Here is a 26,396-nt window from a genome sequence, read left to right as displayed (position 1 = left end):
TGGTGAGGCCAAATAGCTGGGATATATCAGAAAACCTGTCAACGATGACTGCAAGGTTGTTTATGTCTGTGGACCACCAAGGCACAGTCATCTGCAAAAAGTGTCTCAATAAGAAACCTTTCCAGCATATTGGTTTTAGCATTGAATTTTCAAAGATCAAAGAGGGAGCCTTCATGTTTTGGTAGTGGATGTGTATCCCCTGATCCAAGTGCCTTGTGGCACGGCTCAGAACACTGGAAAAGAACCAGCTGAACAGCATTGAAGTGAAGCAAGGCTGCGTACTTGCTCCATTTGAGATTGCACATTAATCGCTCTCTCATTGTCTTGTGGTCATGGAACTGATGGATGACTTGTATGAATCTCCATGGGCATCCTGGTTTATATAAAATAGCCCGTAGACCTTCTCTGCTGACTGTATCAAAACCTTTGGTCAGGTCGAAGAAAACTGCGTGTAGGTCCATGTTCCTAGACCTGCCTTATTACAAAGACTATGTCTATTGTACTATGACCTGCTCTGAAACCACACTGAATTTCTGGCAGATTCTCTTTTGACGTGTTTGCAGTGAGTCTGTTCAGTTGAATGCCAACTAGTTATTTTTCCCTCTTGCATAGAGGAGAGAAAGGCCTTTGTAGTTTACATATTCAGCTTTGCTGCCTTTGTTTTTGAACAGTAATATGATAATAGCATCTTTGAAATATTGTGTCATTTTTTCTTCCTCCCAAATGCTATTCAAAATGTCACGAAGTACTTCCGTAGCATTGGACCTGCTTTGTTTTTTGGCATACAGTCTTTCCTGGATTCTTTGCCAGAGTTCAGCTGTTTGATAGCTTCCAGGAGTCCTTCAAGTGACGGAGGCAGGTTGAAATCTTCTTTGATGGGGTTCTCAGGTGATCAGTCAAGGACATACACATCAACTATCTATGGTCTATTGAGTAGACTATTAAGCCATATTTAGATCGTGCGAATGTGCACGTGTGTGTGTATTTCAAAATAATGTATGCAATGCAAATTGTGTAAATTATCTAGAAATACCTTATTTCGAACTTGGTACCCTCCAAATGGCATGGAAGTTCAAAATAAGTAGGGCAACCATATAAGAGATGGGTGGAGGGCCGGCTTCTCCAGCTTCCATCAAGACCCAGGGAGATGGGAAGGAGGCGGCAGCCGCTGGCCCTCACCTGGAACCTCAGGGAAGCAGCTGCTGCCAGCCCTGCCCCGGGGAAGCAGCAGCCACCAGCGCTCCCTGGTCTCCCTGGGAAAGCGGCAGTCCTCTGCCCTGCCCCATAGCCCCAGGGAGGTGGCAGGGATATGGGAATCGCCAACACTCCCCCGCTTCCCCGAGACTCAGGGAAGTGGCTTCTGCCAGCAGCTGCACCTGTGCAGCTGCTGGTGGAAAAGGTCGTGGGGGATGGTTTGACTACAAGACAATTTGTCCCTTTTTAAAAAAATGTCCAGAACCCTTTTTGGTGCCCCAAATGTGGGACCATCCCACCCAATATGGGGTGGATGGTCACCTAAAAATAGGGGACTATTCTGAAAGTTCTGTTACCCCTCTCATGACAAGGGTTAGCGGAACCAGAATACTGTGCTCAAAATAGCAGTGCTATTTCAAGCGCAGGGAAAACCACAGTGTTGCTATTTTGGGATACCTCTGTATTCCAAAATGGCACACACAGTCTAAACATAGCCTTAAAATGTAGCCCCTCTCTATATGATTCCCTTCTTCTCTTTGAGGGTTATACCTCTCTTCATCTTCAGGGGAGCTGTGCCAGATTTAGAGGGTCCCTAGATTGCTTTGAAACTCTAAGACCATCTTTGCTTTGATTGTATCTACTTAATGCTGAACTGCAGGTTTCTTCTCCCACCGCTCATCCTGCATTTTGCTCAGCTCAGTTAATTAAATCTGTCTTTTTCAGCAATGGAAATGTTCATCCAGTCATTCAACGAATGGTTTCTGCTTCTCACTTAGGAGTTTGGAAATGCCCCTTCTCATTCTCATCAAACCAGTCCTGGGGTACCTTTTTCTCTGGCCCCAGCATTTATAGTTGTGACAATATTTACATCCATTTTTCTCTTGGGTTGCCAGTGGTGGTTAGGCATGAACAAATCTTGTCATCAAGCAATTGCTGAAACTGCACATCATAGTCTGGGTACTTTTGGCTTTGTTATGTTAAAGGCTTTTGAGCTTGTGGCACTTGCACTGTGAGAAAACTATAGGGAGGTTGAGCACTGCTCTTACCAATCTGTGGTCTGTCCAGCATCCTTTATCCCACATAGCTCCGGTAGTTCTGATTGTTTGGCTGTCTCATTGGGTAAGCAATAACATAGTTGATCAGGTGCCATTATTTGGACCATGGGTACATCCATGTTTTTCTATAATTTTCACTAGCAGGGAGGTTTTGTGCTGTCTTCAAGCCTGAAATTAGAACAAATACTTCTTAGTGTCTTTTAATAGAATTAGTGAAGTCCACTGTGGTTTTCAAAAAATATATTCTGCTTTCATATCACCACTGCATACTGATACTTTAGCAAGAGCCTACTACTGATTTTTGTTTTCTGCTACTTAATGTCTACAAAACTTAGATGGATTATCTGTGTACTATAAAACTGTTTTAGTGGCTTCTTGGCCTTCCCCAGTGTGCTTGTTTGTGTGGGTTTTGTTTAATCTCTGCAGATTCTCTCTTTTGTTTTTGTTTTGTTTTGCTGGTATTTTTTTCTCCTTTACAGCACCTGAAGCATTAGGCAGAGATGTCTGCCACTTCCTTGTTAACATGCCTGTGGACAAAGGAGTGCAGTAGAGATGTGATTTATCTTTCTTTTAATAAACCACTTAAGAATATTTCTCTGCTTAACTTGAAAAATTATTTCAAATGATCACAAGCTGGCTGAAGAAATAAGCCATTGCTGAGGCAGGATACACAGATACCTGTCATTGCATTAGAGAAGAATAACAGCATCTCAGTTCAAGAATAAGCATTCTGATAAGCAAATTTGATTGAATTCAGAGGTGAGCAAGGGCAGTTAATTGTGGGTTGGAGGAGTTGACTTACAAATAGAAAACAAAACCAAGGCCTGGTCTAAACTTAAACATTAAATTGATCTACCTACATCACCCCAGACTGTGAAGAATGTTGGGTCCTGAGTACCTAATCTTTTATGTAGATGCATCTAGGCTGACAGAAGAAGTCTTCCATTAGCGTTGATACCCCTTTTGGAAAAGTGGATTAACTACTATATTGACAGAAAAGGGCGCTACAGCAACACAGGTTCAGTGCCAAAGCAGTGACACTGTAGTGTAGATATCCCTTAGGTGCTGCATAAGTTGGGGAGAGAACATATGTGTCTGTAAGTATTAGGAAGGTGCAAACATCAAAGTACAACAAGAATTACATGGGGAAGCGCACAACATTATACCTATGAATAACGAGATGAAATTAAGGAAAGCATTGCCTATGCTAAACGTGAAAAAAGAAAGGCAAGAATTATTGTTAGTCCATGGAATAGTCTTTAAAGGAAAAAATTTAAAGCCTATTGCTTGAGCTGTTTAAAACTGGCTGAGATATGGCAGCATTAGTACAGCGTTCCAAGGACTTTGGTCCCTGAATCACAGTGATCTGCAGAGTCTTGCCTCAGCATACCAGAATGAAACATTGTTTAAAAAAACAAAAACAAAAAAACAGAGATTCTGACAATGGAGAATGGGTTCTTTAAAGCATCTTTTGTATGTCAGTTTGTTGAATGCAAAGGTGGAAGAACGACCATACTACCAAGCATGATGTAGGACAACAATGGTTTGGGAATGACAGGGGAAGAGATTGGATGACCCAACAGGCCTTTTCAATCCCTATTTGCTATTTTATACAATTCCATTATATTTTTGAAGCAGAAGCCAAGAAGCAGAATCAGTCAGGTGTGTCTGGAATGGGCCTATCCTCCCAGCCTTTGTCTCGGCCACTGCAGCCTTTACAGGCTGCTCCTGTGCAGCAGACAGGTGTGCCAACAAGCGGACCTTCTCAGACCACCATACATGTACTACCTACAGGTAAATTAATTTTGTATAGTTCTGTGAATATGGTGAGTGGCTGCTGTAACGCAGTGATGTTACATTTGTGTTATCTTTTTGATATGGATATAGTGATATTGTTTTTCAGCATGTTTTTCATTTTATTTTATTTTATTTTTAAATTCCAGCCAAACCTTTGTGACCTCTTTGGGTTCTTCCAAATCTGTACAATTGAAATGTTTTAATCAGAGAAATTGGATGAATCACTCTAAAAGGGAGTAGCTGATGGATTCAGTTATTGTCCTAGGGATGCTGCATCCTTCTGGGAATCATGGGGTAGAGAAATCCTATTGGATGATGTAATCTGTTCCTCAGCCAGGACAAGATTGTTCTTTGCAATCCAATGAGGAAGTATGGTCCACTTCATAGGACACTTGTAGAAATTATTTGCAATATTGTTGGCTACCCAAGGAAAGCTGGAGGAACCACTGGGTTGCCAAATACCCAAGGATGTAGGTCATTGGTAATCTGCACAAATTATGATGATTGAATTTCTGAAGGGGTTGAAATAATACCACTCACTACTGGTTTTTGGTCATCACTGGTGAAAGTACCTCCAGCCCAGGGTGAACTGTTAGTAGCATGACTTCAAAGATTGAAAAGGTATAGAGAAATATGGGTGTTTCTTCCATCCTACCCTGATAGGTGATTGTTGAAGACCAGTTAGATCCACTGATGTCCAGTCTCTGAGAGCTGTTGCCCACTGTTTGCTAAAATGCTGAAGCACTCTTACCACTCAGGTTTTTCTATCTCATTTCTTAGAGATAGGATACTACAGGTTGATTTCTCTAATCTGGCACCCTTGGGATCTGATCAGTGCTGAAGGAGAGAATTTGCTGGACCACAGGAGGTCAATGTTGTCCAGCAGCATTACTAACCCTTCCACTGCTTACTGGGCTGTTAGGAGACATTCAGGGATAAATTACAGCAAAATAACATCACAGAACACTGAGAGCCAGGACTGCTGGCTGTAAACAAACTTTATGGAACCATGGAAACTTGGCCACACCCATGGTAAGCAGTTGTCCAGCAAGCTGAAATCATGTTGGATTATGGATGTTGCTGGAGGAGAAAGTGCTGGTCTCAAGATGTTCATCCTGTATTTAGGTTTTGTAGAGGAAATGTAGTAATAGTAAGATGTTCATGGCTTGGGGCATTTGAACCCTGTTAAGTGAGAAATTAACTATTTAACTGTGGACTGTCTCTCTTGGTTATCATATATTTGTCTTTTATTTATCTAAAATGTTCATATATAGTTTGGCATTTCTACATTATATGAAATTTAACACAAATACTACAGTTTTGCTTAGACCACGTTTATCAATAACTTCCTTAACTTCTGAAAAGTAGATGCGTTTCATTTAGCATTTCATAGAGATGGTTTTTATTTTTCAAAGCTCACATGCATCAGTTGTTGAAGATATCTGCATTCTGGAATGGGTATCTCAGTATTAATTGTTTTGACTCCAGTGTGTGATTTTTATTCTTCCAGCTCAGACAACAGTGAATGTAACACATCGTCCAGTGACTCAAGGTGCTGCTAGGCTCCCCATACCAAGAGCCCCTTCTAACCACCAAGTGGTCTATACTACCCTTCCCACGCCACCAGCTCAGAATCCTGTGAGAGGTGCTGTCATGCAGAGCCCTGGTCTAAGGCAAGTCAGCCCACAGAGTGGAGGTAAGAGATCCTTTTTCACCTATGTTCTAGTACTGTGGAGATAGGTATTATCATGATGCTCATGTAAGATCCAGCTGCCTCTGACAATACCATGCAGTGATGTGGAGATGAGTTCCCAGCTTAAAAGACGTGAGAAAAATCTCAAGTCAGTAATGCATTCCTTGTTCAGGAATCTGACTGAGGAGAGTCTGGTTTGGAATCTCCTCAGATAATGACACTAGCAGCCACGCACTTTTGGGTGATTTGTTCGAACTATGGATGATCTTGTAGGGTAACTAAATATCTGACATGCACCAGTCTTGTAAAAGTATTGCACCAATAAAGTGGGGAGAGGCTCTTTTATTCTTATTCAGTAAAATTCTGAACCCCATATACTAAGTCAGACATGGCTTTCCATCCAAATCTCAGTTTCAATGTAATTCTGTAAGAACCTGCAGTGTTTTTTGGCCCCTGTTCCAGTGTGATTTATTTTTGGCTTTATTTACCTCTGTATATCTTCAGAGAGCTGAGATTTCCCATTAGTTGCAGGAAGGGCTATGCTGCATGCTGGGTGTAGATGTCAGCAAGCTCAGCTTGGTCCTGAGAGAGCTTGATGCATATTTTCCTTAGCAGAAAATTATTTTCTTGTCAGCCATAAAACACTGGATCTCATGCAACAATCTGTGTTTCTCTATTCAGTACTGTATTTTTAATTGCTATTTATAGTGCCTCTTTTATCACATTCTCTCCTATGGATGGTTTCTACACTGACAGGCATAAATGACCACTTTCACTTACTGTCCTGAGAATGGCAATAGACTCATGCTTCTGCAAGGCTGCTGGTTCCATAGCTATGCAATATACTGTCTCAGAATGCTGTGTGATTGAATAGTATATGATGACTGTGCATACCATGCCTTTGCGCTCAGTTAATTGATCCACTGCCCAAGTTTTGAATTAGACTTTTTGGTATCTAGAATACCAGAAAAGGCTATTATTCTCGTAAAAAAGCCTGAACAATGTGTTTGTAATAAATGACTGGTGCCTATATTGTCTCAAGCTGTGAACTTATCAGATTGCACTAGCTAAGCAATCTTAGGTTTGCTCAGTGTTTGGAAGCTCTTCACAGAAAATCAGCATCTGCAGGAAATGCAGTAAATCCTCAGTGCGTGATTTCGAGTTGCACTTAACTCGCATTAATGTGAGTTAAGCTCAACTCAAAATCGCACTGCCCTGTCCCTGGCTTTAGCCCCAGGTCCTGCTCGGCCCCAGTTCAACCCCACTCCCAGCCTAGCTCACCACCCACACACGGCTCCAACTCACACCCCTATCCCCACACCCAGCTCTGGCTCACCAGCTCTCATGTGTGGCACTGGTTCAAACCTCCACCAGCCTGGTTCCAACCCCCTGCTGGCTCACCACCTGAGCACAGCTTCAGCTTCTTCTTCGAGTGTCCCTATGGGTGCTCCACATTAGGTGTCGGGCTCACCCCGGCGCCGCAGGTCAGATCTTCCAAGCAGTTTCTGCCGGACCGCGCATGCGCCGGTGCGCGCCGCTCCCTTGCGCACTCCTGGCCACGTGCGCGATCCGGTCCCCGCCTGTTCCTCTTTAACCGCCATCGGCTGCAGACGGAATCCACTCAGGCTACGGCCAGAGTTAGTGTATTTAACGTTTTTAATTGTTTTGAAGTTTCTTCAGTCTTAGATTAAGTTAGTCGGTTGTTGTTTTCAAAAAAAAAAACAAAGAAAGGAAAGGAATTCAAAGCTTCCAATCCTAGTAACAAGCGGAGCACCGGAGGCCAGGAGCCTAGGGCCATTAGCCCTCCTGCTGCGGCAGGCTTTATCCGAGAGGGGAACAAGCACAGAGAAGGTACTAAGTACCCTATTAACAACTCAAAGACTCACCACAATGTCCTCTTCAGGATTCAAGAAGTGTGAGTCGTGCTGCGAGGCGATGCCAGCGTCTGATGGGCACAGTCAGTGTATAAGGTGCTTGGGGGAATCCCACGTCACTCAGAAATGTTCCTTCTGCGCCAAGTTAACAGCCAGAGCGAGGAAGGACAGGGAAATGTGGCTGAAAATGCTGCTGTTCGACAAGGCCCTCCAGCCAGACGTGCCGGAGTGGCCGCAGCAGGAGGGACCCTCCGGGGCCCATAAAAGGAAAGCCGCGTCCCTAACCCCATCAGCGCAAAAACGGAGGAAAATCTCCCCAACCCGATCCCTGCCGGCAGCAACAGTGAGCGGGATGGGTGGAGCGCACCGCCCCCAGCCGCAGCTACAGCTGATCGGCGGCGGCGCGGAGACGCACGTGGCGGAGGTTCAGCCTCCGATGATCAAACAGCCGCCCCGCACCACGGGCAGGGCGGCGGCCAAGCAAGCGCCGGAACCGGCGGCACCGCAAACAGCGGCACCGACCCCCGGGGAACCGGCGGTGCAGAGCGCACAGGCACGCGGCCTGCAGGCACTGGGGGAGACCGCCCGTGCAGCATCGCTGAGGAGCGTGCCGAGCGCGGTGCAGACTATGGGGCCAAGATCCCCGACGCGTCAGGGGGTGGAGCCACCCCCACAGGGGAGGGGAAAGGCAGCACAGAAAACTGGCACCGCAGTCCCTCTCCATACAGGGCTGCAGAGCTGCTTTCTTTGAGCCCTCCGCTCGTGCTGCGGACTCCAACAAGAAGGCAGGGGTCACCCCTAGCCTATCCGGAGCCCCCATCTCCATTTCTACAGCCAGCCTCCCCATGGCTTGGACCACCTTCACCCTTCTTGGGCTTCGAGCCACTTGAGTACTATCACAAATCGGTCTCTCCAGCGTCCCATGTCTCCAGAAGATCTCGCTCCCCCAGACGTAGGGGCTATGCACCAAGGGAGTGGTCCAGGTCACCATCCCAGGAGCAGTGCCCGTGTTGCCATGGTCGCCCCTATCATGTGGGGCATAGACACCATAGGCATACTACCAGGGACAGATCCCCACAGACGGTTCCGTATCCCCGAGGGCAATCGTGAACAGGGACAGAGACTCAGATATCTCAGGGGGAGTTGGTTCTGGAACCCCGGGATTTTCCCTCGCAAGCTTCTAGCGAGTGGATGTACCACCGTCAACAAGACCCGGAGGGGTCCAGAGAGGCGTACCCTAGCGGTTCCTCGTTGTCCTCCCCGGCTGAGGCTATGGCCCCGGGGGACATCCATCCTCCGGATGATCTCAAACAGTTCCAAGAGCTGTTTAAAAGGGTGGCCTTCACGCAAGGCATCCAGACAGCAGAGGTGCAAGAGAAGCACCATAAGCTCCTTAAAAATGTGAGACCTCCGGCCTCCTCTAAAATAGCCATACCGCTTGACGAAGCAATCTTGGAGTCCGCCACCATGATATGGCAGACCTCTGCGACTATTCCGCCTGTCCACAAGAGAGCGGACAAGAAATACTTCGTGCCGGCGAAGGGCATGGAGTTCCTATTCAGCCACCTGCAACCAAATTCTCTGGTGGTAGAATCGTCTCAACAGAGATCAAAAACGTCTCAGTTCAAAACAGGGGGAACGAACAAAGATGCCAAGAAACTAGAGCTGTTTGGCAGAAAGGTCTACTCCTCTTCCACCCTACTGTTGAGAATGGCGAATTACACAGCGCATCTAGCGAACCACAATTTCGACAACTACTCTAGGTTAACCTCCCTCATGGACTCACTTCCAGAGGACAAGAAGCCGGTGCTCACGGCTATCGTGCAAGAAGGCTACGCGGCCTCGAGGACGGGAGTTCAGATAGCCCTGGATCTTGTGGACACAGCAGCACGCTCAACAGCTACGGCAGTGGTAATGCGAAGGGAGTCCTGGCTCCAAACCTCAGGTATACCGAGGGATCTGCAGGCGAAGATCGTCGATCTCCCCTTCGACATGCAGAAGCTGTTTGCTGAATCAACTGACTCGGTCCTTCATTCCAGTAAAGACTCAAGAGCCACTCTTAGGACCTTAGGGATCTACACCCCTCCGTACAGAAAGAAAAAGTACTACCCTCAGCAAAGACGGTACCAGTATCAGCCACAGCATCCCCGGTACCACAGGGGTTACGAGCAAGGGCGACATCAACAGCATCAACAATATAGAACTCACAGGCGACGTTCCCAACAGAGCCGTGCGTCCTCCGGGCAGGGCCAAAGGCCACAAGTTTGACACACAGATCCAGGGCTGCGCCATCACTACCATCGCACAATGTCATCCGAAGCTGTTATTCCACCATCGCCTCCAACCATTCTACGACCAGTGGCAAAGGATCACCACAGACAAATGGGTGCTGGAGATCATAGCCACGGGGTACGCGATCCCCTTCCAGTCACTCCCACCGCCACGACCTCCACCCAGGCCCCACCTGCAGGATGCCTCCCACGTAGCGAGACTCAACCAGGAGGTAGACCATCTTATGCTCATAGGGGCAGTGGAAAGAGTGCCGGAGCAACTGCAAGGGAAAGGGTTCTACTCCAGATACTTCCTCACGGAGAAAAAGACAGGAGGCTGGAGGCCCATCTTAGATCTTCGAGGCCTCAACCGGTACCTGCGCAAGCAACGCTTTCGGATGATCACAATCGCCTCCATCCTTACAGCACTGGACGATGGAGATTGGTTCGCAGCCCTCGACTTACAAGATGCGTATTTTCACATAACTATCCATCCAGCTCACCGACGATTCCTCCGGTTCATGGTAGGCAAACATTTTCAATACAAGGTCCTACCGTTCGGCCTCTCCTCGGCCCCCAGAGTCTTCACCAAGACCTTGGCAGTGGTGTCAGCCTACCTGCACAGACGGGGTATTTATATTCCCGTATCTGGACGACTGCCTACTCAAAGGGGCCTCAAAGGAGGAGGTACTACGCATGATACGCGTCACAGCAGGCACGTTCTCTTCACTCGGCCTGGTTATGAATCTGGCAAAATCAAAGATAGACCCCACACAGGACATAGAGTTCATAGGGGCACGCATAAATTCTATTACAGCGAGAGTGTATCTACCAGAGACACGCTTTCGGGCCATCGGCTCCCTCGTGCAAGTCATCACCTTCAGCCCTATGGTGCTGGTTCTGACGTGCTTACAGCTGCTGGGCCACATGGCAGCAGTGACGTTCGTAGTACAGAACGCCAGGTTACACATGCGCAGCATGCAGCACTGGCTGGTGAGCGTGTACAAACCGGCAGCACACACCGTTCACAAGGTGGTGTCGCCCACGACAGAGGTGCGCAAATCCCTGCAATGGTGGGTAAACCCCAAGAACATGCTAACAGGGGTACCCTTCCACCAACCACAAGTATCGGTTTTTCTTACTACAGATGCCTCCCACATAGGGTGGGGAGCACACATGGGTGAAGAGGTGACGCAAGGACTGTGGTCCTCCACGCAACAGTCACTGCACATAAATATACTGGAGCTCAGAGCAGTGTTCAACGCCTGCAGACACTTTCGAGACCATATACAAGGCAAAGTAGTCGGGATCAGTACAGACGATACCTCCACCATGTTTTATATAAATCGGCAAGGAGGAGCTTGGTCCCGTGCCTTATGTGCGGAAGCAGTCCGGTTGTGGAACTGGTGCATCGCTAACAATATAACCTTGAAAGCCTCGTACTTACCAGGCGCTCACAGTGTGAAGGCAGACCAGCTGAGCAGGCGTTTCGCACTCACGCATGAGTGGCAGATCCGTCCCGATCTGCTACGACCGATTTTTCACGCATGGGGCTTTCCCCAGATAGACCTGTTTGCCACCCAACACAACAAGAAGTGCCCACGATTCTGCTCCAGGGCAGGACTGGGACGGGGGTCCCTGGGGGACGCATTCGCTATCTCCTGGAGGGGCCCCCTGCTTTACGCTTTTCCTCCCACAGTGCTGATCCACAAAGTCTCGCAGAAAGCCAGGAGAGAAGGAGCCCGAATGATCCTGATAGTCCCAACGTGGGATCGACAGCAATGGTTCCCCCTACTCCTGCGCATGTCGGACCGTCCGCCGATGCCCCTCCCGGTGGCGCCAGATCTGCTCACGCAAGCCCAGGGGTCCATAGTGCATCCGCACCCCCAAGGCCTGCGACTACAAGCATGGTTAATCCATGGCTCAGCTCCCTAGAGAGCACATGTACGGAGGAAGTGCAACAAGTCCTAGAAAGTAGCAGGAGGACTTCCACCAGGAAGACCTACAAGCAGAAATGGACTAGCTTCACGGCATGGTGTTCTACCAAACAGTTAGCCCCCCTTGCTGTGCCTATACCTGTAATATTAGAGTATTTACTGGACCTCAAGAGAGGAAGACTCTCACTATCCTCATTAAAGGTCCACCTTGCCGCTATTTCGGCGTTCAGACACGAAGAGGAAGGGCACACGGTGTTCGCCCATCCCATGGTTACCAGGTTATTCAAAGGGTTGGTAAACCTATACCCCCCTCGGAAACCGCTTCCACCTTCGTGGAACTTGGACCTGGTGCTTAGTGCGCTAACGGGACCACCGTTCGAGCCTTTAGCCATGGTTTCCCTCCGCCTCCTTACGATAAAGATGACCTTCCTTCTCGCAATCATGTCAGCTCGCAGGGTGAGCGAGCTTGTTGCAGTTATGGCAACGCGACCCTGCACAGTATTTTCCAAGGAGGTAGTAACCATACGGCTGCATCCAGCCTTTGTTCCTAAAGTTTCTTCTGAGTTTCATATTAACTAACCTATTGTTTTACCCTTGTTTTATCCAAAGCCTCATAACTCTAACAAAGAGGCGCGCCTACACCTCCTGGACGTGAGGAGGGCGCTAGCCTTCTATATAGACAGGACCAAGTCCTTCCGGAAAACGGATAGACTCCTCGTCTCTCTCGCTCCCAAATCGAAAGGAGGTCTCTCTTCGCAGAGAATCTCGAAGCACATCGTATCTTGCATAAAAATGTGCTACGAACTCAAAAAGACTCCTTTACTGGCCACGCCCAGGGCTCACTCCACTAGGGCGGTGGCCGCATCAACAGCCTTTTTCAAGGGCGTTGCGCTAAAAGACATTTGCAGAGTGGCGACCTGGTCATCCTATGACACCTTCGCCAAGCACTACGCCCTTCACAGGGTATTCCAAGAGGATACCCAGCTTTCGACAGCGGTCCTCCTGGGGACAAGCTGCACATGATCCAATTACCCACCTCCTATTTTGGGTTACTGCTGGGTAGTCACCTAACGTGGCGCACCCACGGGGACACTCGAAGAAGAAAGAGAAGTTACTCACCGTAGTAACAGTGGTTCTTCGAGATGTGTCCCCGTGGGTGCTCCACCACCCGCCCATCCTCCCCGCTTCGGATCTCTGTTTAGTGTTTTGCAGGAGCATCCAAGGCGGTTGGTCAAGGAACTGGCGGGGACCGGATCGCGCACGTGGCCAGGAGCGCGCAAGGGAGCGGCGCGCACCGGCGCATGCGCGGTCCAGCAGAAACTGCTTGGAAGATCCGACCTGCGGTGCCGGGGTGAGCCCGACACCTCACGTGGAGCACCCACGGGGACACATCTCGAAGAACCACCGTTACTACGGTGAGTAACTTCTCTTTATCAGCCCTGCTCACAGTTGTGGCTTAATTCCCCTCTCTGTGCATGTGGCTCTGGCTCAGCCCCCTGGCTCTGGTTCAAATCCTTGTGGTCCAGCTCACCACCCATGCATGGCTCCCACTCACCAACCCCCCTGTGCGCAGCTCTGGCTCAACACCACCCCACCCCCAGCCCTAACCCACTCCAGGCTTAAACCCCCTCGTCCCCCTCCCATGGCCCCAACCCACCACCAGGCTTAACCCTCCCAAACTGCCCCCCCAACCCAGGACTTAGCTTGCAAAAGGATCTCCAGCTGCTCCTGCTGCTTCCCCGGCTGCGAACGTGCATTCCTCCAGGAGAGAAAGCCACCCCTCAGTTAACGCAAAATTCTAGTTATGCGAGGGTGCCTGGGAACAGAACCCTCATGTAAATCAAGGCACTACTGTAGTGTTCTTCAAATGTTTTCTCCATATACATATACTCCACAGTTGGTGTGCATGTAGTCGGTGCATTCAAATTTGGATTCTTCTGGCAGTCAGTGTCCATTGGGCTCCAGGCTTTGTACCCTGAGTATCTTCATGCTTCCAGCCAAAACAAGAAGATTCCAGGCACACTCAGTTCCTTCTCACAGCCCATGGCTACAAGTCAGAATTTGATACATCCAAGACTCTTTAGTTAGTGTGTAGTGTCCCAGTCTTTTGTAAATAGGTAGGCACTTATTAGTGTTATAATCTATAACATAAAGAAAAGCTATTTGTTTTTGCCTGGAGGTTTGTCTATGCAAATCTAGACAGCCACAGCTGGCCTGTGCCCACCTGCTTGGGCTGTGATGCCGTTTCATTGCTTTGTAGTTACTTGGGCTTGGGCTAGAGGCTGAGCTCTGGGTCTCTCCCACCTAAAGGTCCCCAGTTTCCATCCAGGAACTCTCTGGGTGGATTTCTGGTTATTGCTCTAAATCTGCCAATACACAAATGACCTTCTTCTTGTATGTTAGCTCATTCCATGAGATGTCTCCTTTACTGTGGCGTGACTGCAGAGCCACCCGATATCTCCAATTCAAACTCAGCTACCAGGTATACTGGATTGCCTTCAATCAGTCAAGAACACTAGTCTATCTGTTCGCTCCCTGCAAGTCTACCTGGCAGTCTTTTCAGAATTCTACCCTTCAGTTCAGCCATATTTCATTTTTTCACATCTACAGTATTGAGATCATTGAAAGGTCTTACAAAGCTGCCCTACAATGAGTCAAGAGTGTGGATACTGTTCCCAAACCAGACAGACAGGAGCCAGATCACAAACCCCAAATTGGCTGTGCACTATATACTTGGATTTCACTAACCAATTAAACTCTGGCACTATAGCAGCATAACTGAAGTTATACAGTCCTCTTGGGAATTCAAATCTACATTGTTGCCTACACAAGCCTACATTTTGTAATATGTGATCTCACACCACAAATCACAGGAATATTCAGGTTACTTGCAGACTCAAAGGACCAGTTGCACTCAGGTCAGTTTCACCTTAACTCTGACACTAAAGAAGCTTATAGTGAATCTATAATAAACAATATTTGGATTTATTATTAGGAAAAGAAAGTAAGAGTAATTTACAAGATTAAAGCAGGTAAATGTATGTACACAAATGAGTTACAGTTTTAAGTGTCATAAGATAATTGAAGCTCCTATAATAAGCAAGTCGTGTATGTTCTTTAGGGCTAAGCATTTGAGCCCCCTTGCTGTTGCCTAGAAAACTTGCCCCCAGGATCCAATCAGCAATGAGATCTGATTCCTCCTAGTTAGGGATTTTTATTCCCTTCCCACTTTCTGCTCTGAGCTGTAAACTCAGCAGATGTAAAAACTTTACTTTCAAGACCTATGTTCATAAGGTAGCATGAAAGTAAACAACAAAGCCTTTAATATTCCACTCTAATTCATCTGGTGTTAATGGACCTTACTTATTAGGCAGAACATCACTCCTGTTGGAAATGAGCATTTCACACAAGTTTGTCTCTCTCCTGCCTCATGATTTACACAGTTACAAAGGCCTACAATTCAGTTGCTTAAATATTACCATACAATATGGGATATAGAAATTACAAGTAAGATTTGTGCATGTATCAACTTACAAGCATTCAGTAGAGTTTAAACACTACACGCATTCTTAGAAATAATATAAGGGTGAGTCAGACTGATTCCAGCGATGTATTTGTCAGTATTCACTTGTAACATGGAGATCTTGGCATGAGTTGGCACCTCTTTTGCCAGCATCACGGGCATTGTGAAAGTATATCCCCAGACAGAGAATCTCCCCCTCCTTGTTATCTCAACTTTGTACTGATGGGTTTAGTGGATTCACATTTGAGCTACATGTTCCCTTTTCCATGTTCCCACTAAAACAGTCTTTTTAGTAGAAGAAACAGTTGACTGAAGCATAGGAGAAATGCAAGTTCTCACGGGAAGACCCACAACCAATCTGAAAGATGGATTAACCCTTGACACCACAGCAAAAGCTGTTGTTCAAGGAAGTCCCTTGATTTCCATCTCAGCCAAGTAATATGCCTGTTTTCTTTCTAAAGTCACATTTCAACAAAGGGAAACTAAACTTTATACCCCAGGGTGTCTTCTTTCTTTCTGAATAGAAGAAACCATACTCCCAATATTATTTGTAGTTGATGTGAATAAAGAAAGGTCAGGAAGTATCAACATATATTGTTTGTGTTATAAAATAGCTAACTTACTCTCACCGCTGAGAGTGACAAGCTGTCTGTGAGAGAAGTTCAAGTATAGTCAGTAGATTCTTTGAGCAATGTTCCAGTACCAGAGAGAGGGAGCAGTTGTTTGGAGTTGAGTGCATACATGTATCCAACTTTGGTCAATAGTAGATGTATTCAGATCTGATGCTCGTTTTTGGTAGGGCAGTTTTTTATAGTCCTTGTTCAAGTAGACACTTAGCACTCGCCTCCTATGATCTAAGTCACTGCTACTGAGACATCAACAGTGAACTACATGAAATTGTTACTGGCCTTACAATAACTCTGGTTCTTGAAGATGGGATATGCGCACGCGTGTGTTTGTGTACACATACAAATGTGGTATACCTGGATTCTGTGTTGTTGAGGAACTGAGGACGAAATAAGGACATACCTTTCATTGTGCCTTTGGCTGGAAACAAAAGGACTCTTAGGGTGCAGGTGATGTCCTGAACAGATACAGGCAGAACAGTCTGAACTTGAGTGCAAGGGCACAGGTGTGCATTGAGAGGAGCATGCTGTAATTGTGGAAGAATCACAAGTCCAGTAAGGCTGATAATGGTGCCTTGGTAATTACTCCTGAAAGTCCTAGATACTGCTTGTAAAGCCAGCTTGTCCATTTCTAGCAAGAGTTCTCTGTCGTGTCTAATTTAATGCCAGTTCATGTGTGTAAGTGTTCATACAAGCCATGCACAGCCTTCTGTGGATAAACACTTTTCAGATGGAATTAAACACTGTTCTCTTTGCCATCCACAGTGCAGCTTTTTGACCCTGGTATATTGGGTCAATGTTACTTTGCTGCAGTGAGTTTCCACTTTTTTCCCTCCTTCATCCCCAAATTAACTTTTTTCTCTAATGATTTTGGTGGCCTGGAATCTTTCACGTTGCTTCTTGTAGTGCTGCTAAGGATTCTTGGCTGCGGAGGTGGACAATCAAGCATTGCTTTTTTGCCCTGCCCAACATGTACACCTGCCTTACTCTCACTACCTAATTGATAGGTGAGAGAAGAGCTCCATTTGCATCTCTTTCCCATTTAGTGGCCCACCTTGTCTAGTCTTTTGTGGTTGTCTGACGAGCAGTTTCTTAACAAATACTAATGTAACTTTCATTATGGGTCAGCCTTCTTGCATTCAGATTGACCGGCCCAAAGTATTGACTACTCAGGATCCTGATAGTACCTTTTCTGTCTTCCGGTGTCTTTGCAGGTTTGACAGTGCGAATGCCTCAAACAGCTGCTTATGTTGTGAACAATGGACTAACCCTTGGATCTGGCGGCCCACAACTTACTGTGCATCACCGGCCACCACAGGTGCATGCTGTAAGTACAGTTATCCATTGCTTAAAATTGCCACATTTGTGCCACTATTCACAGGTTTGTCTCAATATAAAGGATTTTCTAAGTATCTCATAGTGCAGACTACATGTTAGTCGAGGCCTCATGGATTCCTCCCATCTCATTCACAAAGGTGCCACCTTGACAGTAATTACTTACCTGGAAAAGAAATCCTAGGACAGCATGTACTGTGATTTTAGCAGCATGAAACAAGTGGTTTTAGACCCACGTGAGCTGCTTGACTCACTGTTAGCAAGTGTTGCCACAAACCCCATTATGCCACGTAACAGTTTGAGAATTGCTGCTCATCACCTAATAAATTATTTTGTATGTCTTTAAAGTGCTACATGACTACTTGTTTGCTTTGATAGAATACAGTAGAGCTAGCCGTGTTAGTCTGTATTCTATCAAAGCAAACAAGCAGTCATGTAGTACTTTAAACACATACAAAATAATTTATTAGGTGATGAGCTATCGTGGGACAGACCCACTTCTTTAGATTATCCTTCAGGGGTTTGAGCTGGGGGCTACAAGTGGTGCTCTGTTATTGACCTTGGTGCCCTATCTTGAAGTAGCTGGTTTCAGGGTATTATCTGGCCCTGTCCATCTTTTTTTTTACTTCTCCCGGTGGGTAATTAAGTTTTATGACTGCTTGGTAGAGGTCTTGAAGTTTTCATCCTCTGTCAGTAGGGTCAGAGCAGATGTAATTGTATCTAAGGGCTTGACTATAAGTGATGGATCATGTGGTGTGAGCTGGATGGAAGCTGGAGGCATGTAGATAAGTGTAGCAGTCAGTGGGTTTCCAGTGGAGGGTGGTGGTGATGTGGTCATCAGTGATTTGTACTGTGGTGTCCAGGAGATGTATCTCTCGCATGGAATAGTCAAGGCAGAGATTGATGGTGGGGTGCAGGTTGTTAAAATCTCTGTGGAATTCTTCCAGAATCTCTTTACCGTGGGTCCAAATGATAAAGATGTCATTGATGTAGCATAATTAAAGGAGGGGTAATAGGAGACGGGAGCTGAGGAATCATTGTTCTAAGTTGGCCATTAAAAGATTAGCCTACTGTGTGGCCATGTGACTGCCCATAGCAGTGCGCAAATCTGAAGGTATAAATTGTCCCCAAATTGGAAATAATTGTGGGTGAGAACAAAGTTACATAGGTCAGCCACCGGATTTGCTGTGGTAACATCAGGGATGGTATTCCTGATCACTTGTAATCCGTCTTCGTGTGGAATATTGATGCAGAGCGCCTCTCTACATCCATGTTGGCAAGGATGGAATTGTCAGGAAGATTTCCAGTGTTTTGTGATTTCCTCAGGAAGTCAGTGGTATCTAGGAAATAGCTGGGAGTGTTGGTGGCATAGGGTTTGAGGAGGGAGTCTATGTAACTGGATAGTCCTGTGGTAAGGTGCCAATACCCGAAATGATAGGGCATCCGGGGTTTTCAGGTTTGTGGATTTTGTGAAGTAAATAGAATAATCCAGGTCGGGGCTCAGGTGGTGTGTCTGAGTGAATTTGGTCTCGAGTAGAGGCAGGTAGTTCCTTAAGTAGATGGTGTAGTTTCTTTTGGAATTCCAAAGTGGGATCAGAGGAAAGAGGTCTGTAAAATGTGGTGTTAAAGAGTTGTCTAGCTGCCTCCTCTTCAGAGTCTGACTTACTCATGAGGACAACAGCATCCCCTTTGTCAGCTGGCTTGATTACTGTTTTTGGTTCTCTGTGCCTTAAATATTGAGTCTGTTCTGGTCTGGCTATGGTCTGAAGAAGTGGGTCTGTCCCACGAAAGCTCATCTAATAAACTATTTTGCTAGTCTTTAAAGTGCTACTTGACTGCTTTTTGTTTTGATAGTGTATAGACTAGCACGGCTTCCTCTCTTTTACTAAGGCTTGATTATAGTGTCCGAGTTATTTTTCACACTCTGGACAGCCTAGAGTTCAGCATAGTTGAGACTGTGTTTCATTTAGTGTTGTTTGTGTATAATTTCAGTCTGTGCACAGTTGTGGATGCATTGTATATAGAAATCTAGACTGTCACTATGAACATCAGGGGGAATCCACACAGAATTATTCTTCTTTTGGTGTTGGTAGAGGGTATTGACCAAGTCAGACTGATATTCATTGGTGTGTTGGAAGTATTCCCTTAGATTGAGATGATGAAAGAAGGCCTCAAGGTTACCACAAAATTGTATTAGGTTTGTGGAGGAGGTGGGGCAAAAATCCCTAGGGTAAGAGAGACTCTTCACAGCTGGGTTGAGTTTGTAGCTTGAAAGGTTAACAGTATTATCCAGTGTGCTGTAGTTGTTGCAATGGTAGCATCCTGAGGTTTGAAGTAATTTATATAGTTTATTGTCCTTTCTGTTTTGGAGGGAGTGGAAGTATGTGTTGTAAATTTCTTGTCTAGTGTAGATTAAGTCTCACTCTGTGGGGTCTTGCATGGATGCTTGATTATTGATGAGTTTCAAGTTCAGAGAGGTCATTCTTGATCCTCTCCTGCTTGCTGTACAGGATACTGAATACAGACTTAACACGGCAGCCTCTCTGTTATTTTTCAGTTGAGCCGGAACCAAATACATCTTGTTTATTGTCTAGTTAGATGTCTACATTAACCTCTGTCTTTGGTTTTGTGGTGGGGTCTTACTAATGGCTGCTGTTCCCAGAATTCCAGTCTTACTGACGCCAGACACCATTCAATTTCAAATACTCCCTACTCAAAATTTATTAAAAGAAAACAAAATTGCACAGCAAATGGAAAGTGCAAAAAACCCTTAGCTGAGTGTGACAGGACTTTATAGCCCATTTCTGAACTCATGTTAATTAACTCCAGAATGTGGCTGTAAGTATGTATGCGCCACTGCACACGTGAGTGCTCGCGCGTGCGCACGCACCCACCAGGTCTGTAGTTTTGTTTGGGAACGTTCCCTGCTGTTGAGAACTTGAATTGCCTTGGGTGTGACCATAAAACTTACCAATTTGACACCAGGGAGAAAGGCCTGAGAGCACATAAAAAAATAAATCTCAAATATCTTTATTTGAACAGTCACTAGTTTGAATTTCAGATACAACTCCATTGCCAAGAGACAGCCTTGTGAACATGTCCTTCCAGGTCTTACCTGCCGTGAAACTTGGGACAATCATGTTCCTCTAGCTTGACCATTATTGGCTGAGCCAATGCCTGTTGACTACAGTTCTGTTGACTTCAGTTAGTGTGTTGGGTCAGGCCTTCAGAATGCACCTGTGTTGAAAGCAGTGATGTGTGTACCCTATGTTCCTGCCCTGATTAGACTGCGATTTTTTCTCTTATCCTGTAGGAGCCACCACGTCCTGTGCACCCAGCACCACTGCCAGAAGCCCCACAACCACCACGCCTGCCCCCTGAAGCTGCCAACACCTCCCTGCCTCAGAAGCCACAGCTGAAGCTAGCACGAGTGCAGAGCCAGAATGGTATTGTGCTGTCATGGAGTGTCATGGAAGTGGACCGGAGCTGTGCCAGTGTGGACAGTTACCATCTGTATGCTTACCATGAGGATCCGAGTGCCACCATGCCTTCCCAGTGGAAGAAGATTGGGGAGGTAAAGGCCCTCCCCCTGCCTATGGCATGCACTCTCACACAATTTGTATCTGGCAGCAAATACTACTTTGCAGTTCGGGCTAAGGATGTTTATGGACGCTTTGGACCATTCTGTGACCCCCAGTCCACAGATGTGATCTCTTCCCAGAGCAGTTAAACCAGAGACCTTTGGAGCCTTTAAACTGTCCCACTATCAAGAGTGACTCCAGTTTGGGATTTTAATCCCATGCACGAAATTTACTGTTTAATTCACTCTCCGTAGATTATTTTGGGCAGCCCTGTGTGATACACTACGTCTATTGAGAACCAAAAGCAAAATTAATTCTCAGCCTGCAGCAAGAGAACACAGCTCAAGCCTTGGGAATTTGAAATCTAAATATTCTTCTTCCCCCCATGGCTTTTCCTTTCAGAAATACCTGCCCTTTATCCAAGGAGATTCTGAGCATCTGGGATTATGCTTCAGATGGAACAGGAGCATACATTGCACAGCTTGCCTGAAGCAAACACAGCACATCTGTGATGTGCTGAACTGTTACAGTGGCGCTAACACGAGGACAGGAACAGACTCACTTGCTCCCCACAACTCAGTAAGAAGGTTGTTTGGACAAAAGAGTCTGGGTCCAACTTCTTTTGAACTGGAAGACTGAGTAGTTTGGTCTCATCTTAAAAACAAGCCCATTCTCCAGGGAGAGGGAAGCAGTGAGTGCAGTATGCAGGAGGAATGTGTGTGTAAATCCGGAGGTGGTGCAAGAAAATCTCCACTTCCCACTTAGAATTTGGGAGAATTATCAAATCAGGTCTGAAACTGGTTTGCAGAGACTTCAATCACATTTTCTTCTTTGTAGCTCAGATAATTCTCTGCCCCCTCCTCATAATTCCAGCCCTGTTTTTTAAATTTATTTTTGTGCCTTAAAGAGTAATTTCAGAAATAAATGTAGCCAGATCTCTTTCACATTGGTTAGGTGTGGTGTTTTTTTCTCCCCCACCCCCCACCAGCCCCCACCCCTTTAGCTTCCTGTTGCTTCTTTTCCTGGTGCCAATACAATGGCCACACTCCTATAGACCCCAGAAAATGTAGCACTGGCATTCAGTTGCAATTGTGAGATCATTCGACCCAACATTACCATTCTTGAGGGACTGGTTTTATCCTGAGAAGATGGTTAGTAGGTTACATAGACAGTATTCTGCATCAGCACCCTTCCCTCTTCTCCTGGAAGGCTGCATGCTAGATTGGCCAAAGGAAACCTGTATGGCACTGTGAAAGTCTTCCACGTCATCCCTCATGCTGTGGATGCTGCATTAATATAAAAAGGTATCAAGATAATGTTGGTTACCCATTCCCATCCCCTCTCCCGATCCATAGCCTGTCACCACAGGATAGACAACCAAAGCCAGAACACTGTTATTTCACCTGTTGGCCCAAAAGTGGTAGAGTAATTGCAAACTTCAGTAACAGACTTGCTTGATTATGAATTGAGCCAAAAGGAAAACTGCTTTTCAACCATGTATTTGTTAGGGCCTGAGTTGAATAGTAACAGATCTACACATGTGGCAGGTAAGATTCTGCCTTGCCATCTTTTGGAAGAATAGAGCCAGTTTTTTCCTGACGAGTCAAACCAACTTCTTGGGCAGAGGAAGGGCCCCCCCATCCTTTACCCATTTCATGGCCTTGCCCAGCCACAGAAATCTTTTTTGCTCTCTTGTCTCGTGAAACTACTGTATTTTAAACTATAAAATGAGGTTGGAAATGAAAAAGCCTGAATGCCAGAACATGTTCATAAAATGTGCTTTGGGAGGGTGGGGGGGGGTCATTATTTTGTTCCTATTAAAAAAAACTTGTCTATTTAAAAAAAAAACAACACTGTATTGTGAAGCCCCCTGTAAAGGGGAGGGTAGTCCTCTTGTATGTAACATGCCAGTCACTCCTTCCAGTTGCTGGGGTGTTGTTCCTTTCAAGTGAACAAGAACCCTTCTCTCCTGTGGACCCTCTGCTTTATCTTTTGTGTTGGTAGGTGTAGTTAGGAATATACACTGATCTTACTTTAATGCCTAAACATATATTCAATATCCCAAGAAAGTCATACCCGTTCATTTTTTTCCATGTGTAACCCTCCGTTGACTAATAGCTGTCCCTGTGTCCGTGGTGCCAATAATGCTTTGACATTTTCTGGATTTTAACCACTGTCCTGTCTGCCACCGTCAAGGATAAGACCTGCTTAATTGTATGTTTTGGGCTATTTATGTAAAGATGGATTTTAATACACCACACTGTCTCTGTACAATGACCATCTTCTGAGAGACATTTAGATATATTTAGTCCCCCTTACACTACTTTTAACAAGGTGTCTGGAACTGAACCATACCAAAGGAAGATGGAGGATGTTTCAGGGTAAAATGTGATTTTTGTAGTTTAAAGGTGGGGGTGCAGGGAAACCTTAGGCTAGATGGTGCTTGTTTAACATCCACTCCATTGTGAACTCAGTCCACCCTGTTTACATATGAGCATGTCTCTAATATTTGTCTTCCCCTCATTCAGTTCTTGACTGTTATTGGCCCTGTTTGGCTCAAGAGAATTCCCTTGGCTGGTTTTCCTTCCCTTTCCTCTGATGGAAATGGCAGTTGTGAGGAATATCCTAGCATCGTGTTTGTTTCAGATTTTGTGCAGTCTTTCTTTAGCTGGCCTGGATGTTTGAACAGAGGAAGAGGGAAATGTAGCCAAGGATAATTCTTGAAACCTCAAACTCATTCAGCGGTCCTGAAAGGAAATGTGGGAAGCAGCAAAACTGGGTGAATTGGCTTTACTTAAGATGTGGTTCTACTATAGAAAGGTACTGTAATAAGTGATGTGCTCAGTAGATCTGCTCTCAGTCTATGTAGCAATCATTGATGTGTTTCACTTGTATGGATGACTGAAAAGTTTCAGCTACCACTTATTCTGTGGAGTCAGCACAACTCTGGGAGGATGAGCAGGCTGCTTCTTCATCCAGAGACATAATAATAATAATAATAATAATAATAAAATAATAATAATAATAAATTCCAACTGCTGAATCTTTAGTTGGTGGTGGTATTGTGTAAACCAGAAGGAACAAAGTTTGACTTTCAGATACTTGTGTTCAGAGGCCTCTGAGTTAGCTGATCTGTAAATCAGAGACTGTAACTAGGAGACCTTATTATGCCATGTTACAGTGTCACCTGCAGAAAAGAATTGTTCTCTGCTGTGTTAGCCAGTAGGAACCATGCTGAGATCCTGAGCTGGAAGTCATATTGTGGCCCCTGTATTACCCTCCTGTGGCTATTTCTGTTTCTTTGATTTAGACTTGCTAGCCCATAGAAGCAATAAAATTGTTTTTAAAAACTTTAAACTTCTGCTAGTACGGACATTGTGGAGTAACTGGTTACACTGCAAAATATCTTCTTTCAGAGTATTACAAAAAATTGCTGGAATACATAGTATGGAACTCCTAAATGAAGTACATTTTTAGGCTGGAGCTTTCGGTCTTTAAATGTACTGAAATATCTCAGTGACATTAGGGGCAGAGCTGTTTATACTTTCTGTTTTGCACTTTGTCAGAGTATTTTTTCACCAGGTTGTCAGTACTACAGTACATGACTGCTCCTTGCTTGCAGTTTTTGCTCTTGCCACAGTGTATATACCAATACAAAGCTGGAGGTTGCTCTCCAGGTTTTAAGGAATACAGTACTGTATCTTTAACTCTGTTTATCCTGCCTTCATTTCTGACATGTTCGTTCGTTCGTTCGTTCGTTTGTTTTAATATAGTATTTGGCACCTGATTTCCAGGTTATGAGTAGGGAGAGAAGTGAGATTGGTTTCCTTTGTGTATACAAGGGGGGGCTGTTCACAAAGTGCTGGTAAATTTCCATTGAATTTCCCTAAGCTACTGCCCCACTGACCTCCCAGTTCCCCACTATGTTGAGAAAAAGAAAAATCTTTATCAAATTCAGGCAACTAAGCCTAAAAGATGTTTTGTAACCTGCAGGCACAATGTGTTTCTGTGCATCCTTGTACCTGCAAAAGCAGCTTGAAGAAATTACACTGTACAGTAGCTGGTTCTCTTCAAGCCTGTACTCAAGCATGTGTTAATTGTTTAAGTGCTCCTGACCAGGAACTGATTCTAAAAACCTGTTACACCAAACTACTTGTGCCACCATCCATGGCTAAGTGAGTTTTAGAGATTATCTAGTGCTAACTCTGAGACAGTTGCCCATCTTGACTTGAATTTTTAGTACAAGGATGGGAAGGTGGTTGTTACCTTACACACACAGGGCCTTTGAAAACAATAACAAAACCTTCATGAGGAGCAAGATTGTGCCCAACATGCCCAGAGTTGCTACCATCTGAACACAGTATTGTACTGTAATAAAGCTGGTCAGATCTCTTACGCTGTTTGCCTAAGTGTCTATTGAACCAGAAACCATATTACAAGAAAAGGTAGGCATAGACCTAGTTTTTGTTCTTGTTTCCCGAAGAGCAGTGTCCCAGTATTCAAGTACTGCAAACACTGTATAAAACCAAGCTGTGATTCTGCTTTCATATAAACTTCATAGTATTTTCATTTAGTCAACAGCAACAAAAAATGTATCCAGATTTTTAAAATAAAGGCTTGATATATTAAATATATATTTTTTTAATTTGGTTTTTCTCTTTGGGTAGGGGTGGGCACTAAATACAAAAGTACTGGGAGTTCAGAGGAATTCAAGCGAGGCTGCTAGTCTAAGCAGTCCTGCGACCAAGAGCCCCTTTAAGCGACTTCTGGTGGGGAGTATGAAACATATGACTAGATGGAAAATGCAAATGAATTTTTATCCCCTTTTTCATCTTTGGATTTAATCAATCTATTAATACTGATCTTTGTTTCTCATTTTATTGTGCAGCCTGAGCATTCTTTTTAAAAAAATATTTAAAGTGCTGTCTGGATTTATTGAGTTATATCTGTAAATAAGGTAACTAATTGTGTAGGCATCTGGGGGGTCTAGTTTGGCTTTAGTAATTTATCACCCAGTAAAATAAGCATACATAAAATATCCTTTATACAAAATTCACATGATTTCTTTTGCAGCTGAACATGTAAATAAAGATGATGTAGGACCTATCTAATGTCCAATTTAAGCTGGGCAATTGCAAGCTCTCCCAATTTTTGTATGTATTGTAGATTAGTGTGTGTATAAGTGTTAACTGTAATGGGATTTTGTCCAAAAAGCCTGAAATTTATACTTTGAAATAAACTACTGGGTTTTTAACACTGTGAGTCATCTGTGGTTGGTGCTGGTCTTCCCACGAGAGTCCTATCTATTCTCAAGTGGCAGTGTGCTTCCTCCCCCTCTGAAGATGCACCTGGTTTGGGGAATGAGGGGTGGGGGCCATTTCTAGGCCAGGCTCCAAGACCTGAAATATTTTAAACCCAATTACCCCTTCCTTAAATTTGTCCAGGAGCAGAAGTTGGCTCTTATAGGCTCCTGGAATCACTCACGGGGTTGTGTTTACTCTTCTCAAAAAG

At 45.2% G+C, this 26,396-nt stretch overlaps 1 protein-coding gene across 8 annotated transcripts in view; it reads left to right on the top strand.

Annotated features, from left to right (window-relative positions):
* ATF7IP (activating transcription factor 7 interacting protein) overlaps positions 1–21,827 on the top strand; it is a 218,780-nt gene extending 196,953 nt beyond the window's left edge. For 6 of the 8 annotated variants that reach the window (XM_075010695.1, XM_075010701.1, XM_075010711.1 and 3 more), the window contains 4 exons: positions 3,885–4,043; positions 5,557–5,742; positions 17,184–17,296; positions 20,618–21,827. In XM_075010695.1, the coding sequence (XP_074866796.1) occupies positions 3,885–4,043; positions 5,557–5,742; positions 17,184–17,296; positions 20,618–21,034 (875 nt within the window). In that variant the 3' untranslated portion in view covers positions 21,035–21,827. The remainder of the gene's footprint in view (positions 1–3,884; positions 4,044–5,556; positions 5,743–17,183; positions 17,297–20,617) is intronic. The other 2 variants (XM_075010686.1, XM_075010668.1) reach the window with 1 other exon arrangement.
* Positions 21,828–26,396: the final 4,569 nt, after the last annotated feature.

Source organism: Carettochelys insculpta, chromosome 1 (genome assembly GCF_033958435.1).
Source record: "Carettochelys insculpta isolate YL-2023 chromosome 1, ASM3395843v1, whole genome shotgun sequence".
NCBI classification, from domain to species: domain Eukaryota; kingdom Metazoa; phylum Chordata; order Testudines; family Carettochelyidae; genus Carettochelys; species Carettochelys insculpta.
This window is presented reverse-complemented; position numbering and strand designations above follow the sequence as displayed.